Source organism: Pieris rapae, chromosome 2 (genome assembly GCF_905147795.1).
Source record: "Pieris rapae chromosome 2, ilPieRapa1.1, whole genome shotgun sequence".
Classification (NCBI taxonomy): domain Eukaryota; kingdom Metazoa; phylum Arthropoda; class Insecta; order Lepidoptera; family Pieridae; genus Pieris; species Pieris rapae.
In genome coordinates this window covers 9,902,475-9,911,207 of record NC_059510.1, presented here as the reverse complement: position 1 = coordinate 9,911,207, position 8,733 = coordinate 9,902,475, and the positions used below count along the sequence as shown (strand labels likewise).

The 8,733-nt window shown below is 35.3% G+C and overlaps 1 protein-coding gene across 1 annotated transcript; it reads left to right on the top strand.

The window, feature by feature from the left end:
• The first annotated feature begins 131 nt into the window (after nucleotides 1-131).
• Nucleotides 132-6,935, top strand: LOC111000679 (multifunctional protein ADE2). The gene is made up of 8 exons (XM_045631915.1): nucleotides 132-292; nucleotides 1,164-1,367; nucleotides 4,075-4,332; nucleotides 4,825-4,950; nucleotides 5,540-5,625; nucleotides 5,887-6,055; nucleotides 6,138-6,355; nucleotides 6,624-6,935. Exons 1-8 carry the CDS (start codon nucleotides 274-276, stop codon nucleotides 6,822-6,824), a joined length of 1,281 nt encoding a protein of 426 aa, XP_045487871.1. The 5' UTR covers nucleotides 132-273; the 3' UTR covers nucleotides 6,825-6,935.
• The last annotated feature ends 1,798 nt before the right edge of the window (nucleotides 6,936-8,733 follow it).

The window sequence follows — 8,733 nt, the reverse complement described above, 5'->3', positions numbered from 1 at the left end:
ACAGGTTTTTTAACATTTACAGACACAGAAGTCAGTAGTTATAAATAGTTCTGCTATGTAAACATCATTTTGAAAAACACTTGCGTCGCAACACTCATGATTGTGTGATCCGGCTATAACAACTCGTTATCTAAAATAGCAGTCAAGTAGGTAAGTGCGTCAACGGAACACATGGCGGTCTACGAGGCCTGAACAAAATTTATAAAAGGCACTCGCTGTTCAATTGTCGCGGGAATTTGTCGACTACCAAGAAATACTAGCTTTCTCTCTATTATGGCAGCACCAAAGGAAGGTGAGTAAAATGTTTTTTCCATTCATAAGCACATGGTTATAAGCCGACAAATTTTAAGAGATATGTAGTTATCAAAGTAATAAGGTAGCGATTATACAATTTTTGTCGACAAGATTATAACATCTCCGGTGTTTTGTTGCGATACAGAGGCATTAATTATGTTCTTGAGTCTTGACCTTGAAACAAATTTACAATTCAACACTAGGGTACTTGGTCATAATGATTTATTATATTTTATTCATAGCGAATAATTTACATTTTAGGTAAATTTGACGAATCACGGCTCCACCTTTAAACAGCTCTATTTTATTTAATTTCTATTGTTCTCTTGTATGTACCTCAAATAATATAAAAGACCTCTTAAAATAATTTAAGGCTCTAATAACATGCATGATTAAAGTGACCATTTAATGATTCCATTCAATGAAAAAAATATATAGGTACCTAAAGCGTTTAGTTATATTTAAATTTATCAGAAGAACAAATGTGTTCTAATATAGCTGTTGACGATTTCGAATAAGAATTAAACTTTTGGTACGTTTTTATATTCAGCTGTTTAAATTTTTGAGAAGTTTCTGAAAACGGGACAATTTTGCGTCCCACATTTCGGGGACACAGAGACTCGTAATTGCGAAAAGGGACCGTCCCGTTTAAAAGGGGACGTCTGGTCACCTTATGTTGTAAATTATATTGTCTCAGTTCCTAGTGGGTCCACCGCGCCACCACATTACTGCATGGTACACCATTGCAGTTTTAAAATGGACCCGTGATTCAACAAATTTATAATTTATTTTTTATAAGGTTGAACCTAGTCCAGTCAAAAATATACATATACAAACTTTTTGACGAATACTTTTCATTTTTCTTCCAGTCGCGGGTTGTAAGCTCGGTAGCTTGATCATTGAAGGCAAAACGAAGCAAGTATTTGACTTACCAGAACAACCAGAGCAATGTATTCTCATCAACAAAGACAGAATCACAGCCGGCGATGGTGTCAAAGCTCACGATATGGAGGGAAAGGCCGCCATTTCAAACCAGACTAACGCTAAAGTCTTCGAAATCCTAAAGGCAGCAGGTAATTTATTTTTAATATGGCCAGTGTTTAGAAGTTTAACATGAAGGTCTTATTGCTTACATACAATGGTTAATGTAAGTCTTAACAAGGAATCATACGGTACTTCGTACGACGGTTATATGGATTAGGTACTAACTTTATTCTTATATTACTGTTTAATGTTTTATGATATTGAATTATTAGCAAATTTTGACTTTATATTAAAACTTGTATCTCAACTCTACTCATACGCGTCTATATGCATCACAGACGCTCATTTTTTTACTTGGGGAAACCGCAGAGCGACTGCTTAGTGCGGGAGTGTTATAATTATGAGTTATGTCATTATGTGGGACTCCATAGTGTAAACCGGGCAACCGTTGAAGGCCAAACTTTAGCGTGAAACTAAGTTCGCGGCAACTTGCAACTCGGTGTGCAAGGGATGCCAGTATTAGACATTATTAACCGTTCTAACAAGTTATATCAGTCATTACACAATCTGTTTACACAGGCGATTGCGTTTAAATCACTAGCTCGAATGAATTGTATTATGAACGGTTGCCCATTAGTTTAAAAAAGTTATCGAACCAGTTAGCATAACGCACATTTTTTTTATTCTTACCAATAATGTTTATTGTTATTTTTCGGTTAGTTATCAGTGTTGGCCTATTGGCTTTCGCTTGCTACTCTCATGCCGGTCTTAGGTTCGATTCCCGGCTGAAGACCAAAGGACTTTCTTTTCATATTTAATTTTTTCGAACTGTGAAGGAATCATTTTTCAACTTAAAAGCTACAGACTCAGGTCATTGGGTCATGTACAATGTCGGACAAGAAACCCCCATGGTTCTTACTAAACTCACAAACTGGTGGCAAGAGAAAATCCGATAGACCTCGTAACAATAGTTGTTCAGAGTTGCACGCACGATTTCCATTTTAATCCTCTTCTAGGGTATCTTCGTGCCCTGTTGCAAAGGCCTCCTCCAAATGCCGCCATTCCTCTCCGCCATGTACAACCTGCTATTTCTTTATCCACCTTCTGACTTCTCCCCCTTTTTTACGTTTGCTGTACCTTGGGCACCAGTTAAGTAGTTTTTTTGCGCCAGTTTTGTGTTCCTCTAGCCAAGTGCTCCGCCCATTTCGACTTTATTTTATTTATTGTTATTGTAACATCTGTTACCTTAGTTATTTTCCTAAACGCTGTATTTTGTCTCTTCTTTTTTTCACAAATATTAAATTATTGAATTTAATCACTTATAATAGAATCTTAACTTAAACTTAACCTGTGCTAGACGACGAAACACCTTCACCTATTACATCAGAAGCTGGTAGATTGCACAATGTATGCCCAGAAGGATTTAGTAAACAAAACTATATTCAGATAATTATTACGCAAATAAGTGATTAAAAACCTTTAGTCAACAGTTTAGTTAACTTTGTGACCTTTTGATATAGACACGATAGTGAAATAACCATTATTTATTATATCATATTTGTAAGGTCATTGCGATTAAAATACTAAAATAAATCTGTAATTACCAAGAGCAATATCCAATAATAAATCAAAAGTCTTTAAATACGTGCATTTATTGCTGACAAAGCAATACAAATTCAAACACAATGCATAGGTAACCAAGTACACTTATGAACCTCAACAGAAAATATGTTATATTTTATATTTGTAATTCTTCTTTATTTAAAATAAATAATACATAAAAATATACCCAATAACTAACCTTAAAATTTAATAATTAAAAAATATTATTAAAGTAGTCCTTTAGGCAAGTTTCCGCAGATACTGGCAGCGATCCCCCTTTGAATAGCTAGACTAATTCTTTCTGCGAGGTAGCTGCCATCTCTTCGTTCTCATGTGATGTTAAATTGATTCTAAATTTACATTTACTACCTAGTCAAGAGCGGGCTAGAAGAACTTGCAAGAAACATTCCGCTACTCTTTTTAATCGCCAAATTTTGAGTCAAATTGTTCGAACTAGAGCAAATCAATACCAAGGAGTAGGTTCAATTATTATCAAATTTATAAAAGGCTTTATCAATTTCCGTTTAACGCAAGCTTTGAACTTATTCAGTGATAATTATCTAATTTCGCTTGGGAGTCTGTTCTAAAAAAGGTTAGCAGAGATTTTCTTGCAGTTCTTATCATTTTTGATCTTAAGTGTACAATTATTGTTATTATTATATATCTGTACAATAGGAATAAATACATGTATAATTAGACTGGCTGTACCGTTAAATAAAAAAATTTCTCGTCTTTAACTTTTTAATTGCACATTTTTAATTTGGAACACGTATATTAATTTGAGAAACTTTAGATTTTGCGCTATTTCACATATTTCTTCGTGTGTATTATTAAATTACAATATGAAATGGGGTGTTGGGGTGTTGGGGGGTATGGGGTGTTAAAGAAAATAGCATTGTAGTCATCGCCTTGCACAAAGTGGGCATAGAGCTGCTCCAAAAGACACGACGACATTGAATCTAACAATGTTTTTTAAGGCAGTTTTATTCAGGTATTTCAGAACCAATTCCTTTAGGAAAAGAGCGTACCAATTCTTAAAAGACCGGCTTCTTACTCGCGAGCCCTCTGGCATTGAGTGTGTCCATGGGCGGCGGTATCACTTAACATCAGGTGACCCTCCTGCTCGTTTGCGCCCAATTCTATAAAAAAAGAAAAAAAAAAGAAATTTGAACTAAAACACTTATAATCTTCTAGGTATCAAAACGGCCTTTATAAAAGTCGCCTCAGCAACAGCGTTCATCTCAAAGAAATGTGAAATGGTACCCATTGAATGGGTGACCAGGCGCCTCGCAACCGGTTCATTCCTTAAACGGAACCCTGGGGTACCAGAAGGATTCCGCTTCACTCCACCAAAGCAGGAGACGTTCTTCAAGGATGATGCTAATCACGACCCTCAGTGGTCAGAGGAACAGATCGTTTCTGCTAAGTTCAATTTTAATGGACTTCTTATAGGTAAGAATTTGCCCGGTAAATTTTTGTTTATTTGCCATGGCCAAACTCCAAAAAAGTACATTGTTTCTTTCCATTTTTTTTCATCGTTTCTTTAAGTAGGGTAAATGGAAAAAATATATCGTGGAGTTGATAGTTTATGTATCCTGTATATGTATATACCTATATATTATTTATGTATATTTAGAAAGATCAATACACGATTAAATTATCCCTCGATGAAAAAAATAAACAATCATAGCCAATTTTTGACACTTTGAATTAATTTTATGACGAAAAAATATATAGAACATGATTTTCAAATTTACCAGATAAATTTTATCGTAAGCCAAGCATTCCATTTTTGAAAAAGACATGTCGAAATAACATTACAATAATTGTTTCCATAAAAACGAACATGGCGGGTTAAAACTTGATTCAACCTTTTTAGCAGCAAACCACAGACCACAGACGGAAGCTGATAATAACCTCAATACTAAAACAATTTTTTTTTAGGTCAAGACGAAGTAGACTACATGAGACAAGTAACGATCCTTGTTTTTGAAATCTTAGAGAAGGCTTGGGCTCTTCGCAATTGTGCACTAATCGATATGAAAATCGAGTTCGGTGTTGATTCTGATGGTAAGTTATTAATATTGTATAATATTTTATTGTGTGAATTTATGCAAACTACGATATAAGAATCGTGTCTAAGTTCGTCCTTTGACAGAAAAAGTTATACAGGTTTTGCATATTTCGTTGAGTTTGAGTTTAGTTTGTTGGTTGGGTTCCAGGCTTAATATAAATTGTATAATCGTTTTTTTTTTAATCTTCGATAAAGTACCCTCTTAAAAACGTCGCAGATAAATGTACCTTCAAAAACCCCGAAATACTTGATTCCTCCTTTTGGAGTAACCACAGATAACTGATTTTTTTGATGCTCAGCTTACTTAGGACGTAGCCTCTTCTTTGTTGTTATCATAATTTGAGTCTCAGGGCATCAGGCTGTTGAGTCCCATAATTTAGTTAATTTGGACGAGAGAGACAGACCAGTAGATGAATAACCCCGAATTCTCTTGTCGTCACTCCTGCCATTACCAGTTTGTCGAACTATCCGGTTCTTCTATCAAACATGGCTAGTAGCACAAGAAGATATATATTCTGAAAGTACAGTACATAACTGCAGATAACACATTATGTCCACATATTTACAGAAACTTTATTTTTCTAGGAAACATTCTCCTCGCTGATGTCATCGACTCAGATTCATGGAGGCTGTGGCCATCTGGTGACAAAAGATTAATGGTCGATAAACAGGTAAACAAATAATTTGAAACAAATAAACACGTAATAGCTAATAATATAACCTCGAGTTTAACTGCTTCTGCCCTAGTTACCAAGTTTATCTGATAATTATAAATTGTCATTAAATGCTAAAACATGTCTCTCGTTCATATTCATACAAATTAATTATGTTCTGTAAAATTTCATGATAGCTATGCATATTGGGTCATATAGCAAATATATATAGCAAAATCTCCAATAAAATTCCTGGCTAAAAATTAATAATTCTTATAGGTTTACCGTAACCTATCAAATGTCACCGCTGCCGACTTAGACACAGTGAAACGCAACTTCGCCTGGGTCAAGGACCAACTCGACCACTTGAAACCCAACGTTCACCACAAAGTCGTCATCATTATGGGCTCCCCTGCTGATGTTGAACATTGCAAGAAGATCGCTAAAGGTAAACGAAAAGGGAGAACCTCATTAATTTTCTTAAGTATCAAATTCAATCAGAACAATCATTTAATAAATTTTATTTCCAGCTGCCAAGGAACTAGGTCTAGATGTTGACCTGAGAGTAACTTCAGCACACAAAGCCACAGAGGAAACTCTGCACATCATGCAACAATACGAAGACACACATGGTGCTCTTGTCTTCATTGCTGTTGCTGGCCGATCCAATGGCCTTGGTCCAGTTCTATCTGGCAACACTTCGTACCCTGTTATTAACTGCCCGCCACCATCGGATAAACTAGTTCAGGTAAGTGGAAATACAATTTATATGTTTTAAATATGTTTAATCGGCTTTTAAAAGTACTTTAAGTTACGTTTTCTAGTAATTTACATTCACCTGTAATCCTTGACCACATGCACGCAGAATATTAAAATAAGTTTAAGACTTAAACGGTATAAACACTAGTTACTATGGTTAGTTGAATTAAATAGTTTACGACACATTTCGTTATCAATAAAATAATGTTATAACTAACCAAAAAAATCGCTTTAAATAGTGTATTATTGATTTTTAGGATATTTGGTCATCACTATCTGTGCCGTCTGGTCTTGGCTGCGCAACAGTCATCTACCCAGACAGCGCTGCTCTCATGGCAGCACAAATAATTGGTATCCAAGACTACATCGTATGGGCTCGTCTACGAGTAAAGCAACTCGAAATGGCAGCTTCCTTGAGAGTCGCTGATAAAAAAATAAGAAACCTTTCCTTGGAATAATAATTCTTGAGTTGTTAAGTTTTTAAAAAATGTTGTTTTTGTATTATTATAGTTATCTGATATCACGTATATGTCATTCCATATTTAAATAAAAGCTTAAGTTTAAAAATACATTCTGGTTGTTTTTATTTTCTAACGTATTTGCAGTACAAAATACGATTAGCTTACTGCAAAATACAGTATTTTCCTTACCAATTACTTATTTTAAACAAATTATCTTTAGCAAATTCCTCTTTCAAGGGGAAGGCGAAATCAATTTTTAAAGGCAAGCGGAAGGTGCTTTTATAGCGTAGGCGAGTATATAGACCATAAGTTTTTTTTTTTTTTTTTTTCTATTATGGCCCGCACGGTTTGTGCATTGTGGCCCAGGGTCAAAACAGGGAAACGGGTAAAAAAATAAACGTAACGGATGGAACGGAATTAAGGAAAGGAAAATCTATAAAATAAAAGATCAATTCTTATAGAGATAGATATAAAAGGAGTGTAAGAAAAGATATTTACATATATACACATTCATAGGATCTAAATTTTTATATCATTACTTAAGATAAAAGCTGCTAAAAGTTTATATATATGTGGGTCCATTGTTGAAAGTAAACAGGATATGGATGAAGGGAATGGAATTTGAAGGGAAATGAGACCGTCGATAAGAGCCGACCTTTCGCGCCGAGAACAAACAAAAATGATGTGATTCAAATCAGCTTCAGCATATCCACATTCGCACGTAGGGTTGTCAATAATATTAAACTTAGCAAGGTGAGCTGGGGTGCAGACGTGTCCCAGACGCATACGAGACAGTATTGTTGTAACTCTTTTACCGAATCTCAGTCTCCAAAACCAGGGCTTAATGGGTATAGAAGGTTGAATAGCACGATAATGGCGACCTTTTGAACGATCTTGATTCCAGGATTCAGTCCAGGAATTCCGGAGATAAATCCCAGAAAGAGCCATCAAGTCATGCGCATAGTTTCCAAAAATATCCACATCTCCACTATCCACTGCCTCATTGGCAATACGGTCGGCTTTTTCGTTTCCAGATATTCCACAGTGACCAGGAATCCATGCAAACGATACGGAATAGTTTTCTTTCAAACATCTCAATAGTAAGTTTCTAATTTCGGAAATGACAGGGAATTGATAATGTGATCCAAATGGGAACCGGGCTAGGGCATTTAAAGAACTAAGTGAATCTGTAAAAATTACCGTTTTTTGAAGTTTCAGTAGAAGGATGTATTCTATATATAGCTTTGAATAGGCCAATACATTCGCCAGTGAACACGGAGGATTCAGGAGGGAGTTTAGTTTTTTGGACAATATTGTAGTTAGAATGTATTACACCAACACCTACACATCCATCACTGGAATGTTTAGATGCATCTGTAAATATTCGATGCCATTGTGGCCACTTAGTGTCAACAATATAATTAAATGTTAACTTTTGTTTTTTTTCAATTTTAACAAGACCTATGCTAGTATGTATAACAGGAGAGATTATAAGGGAATTGTAACTATATTTAAACAAAGGATTGGAAGTCGCTTGGTGAGTAGGAGCCTTAAGAGAAGTAAATCTTTCGAAACTTTTAACCAAACATGGTGTGCGTTTGTTTTTCCAAAATTGAGAAGTGTGGATTATAGATGTCAAGGATGTTAGTTTAGATGTAAGGATATGGTTACTAAATTGCATACAGCGGAATAGGAATTTATCAGATAGAAATTGTCGGCGTAAGTTTAATGGTGGCTCTACACATTCGGTTCTCATACAGTTGATTGGCGTTGACTTCATAGCTCCTAAGACTATTCTCATTGCTTTTGCTTGAATACTATCCAATTTTTTGAAAGCAGAAACATTTCCTGGTTCCAACAGGAAAGTACCGTAATCCATTACACTTCTGATTATGGCGTTGTAAAT

Bases quoted from the DNA above. Each gene is read 5' to 3' on its own strand.
- LOC111000679 (XM_045631915.1), top strand. The intron at 1,368-4,074 runs GTAATTTATTTT...ATAATCTTCTAG, and splicing joins CGAAATCCTAAAGGCAGCAG to GTATCAAAACGGCCTTTATA. The intron at 4,333-4,824 runs GTAAGAATTTGC...ATTTTTTTTTAG, and splicing joins TTTTAATGGACTTCTTATAG to GTCAAGACGAAGTAGACTAC.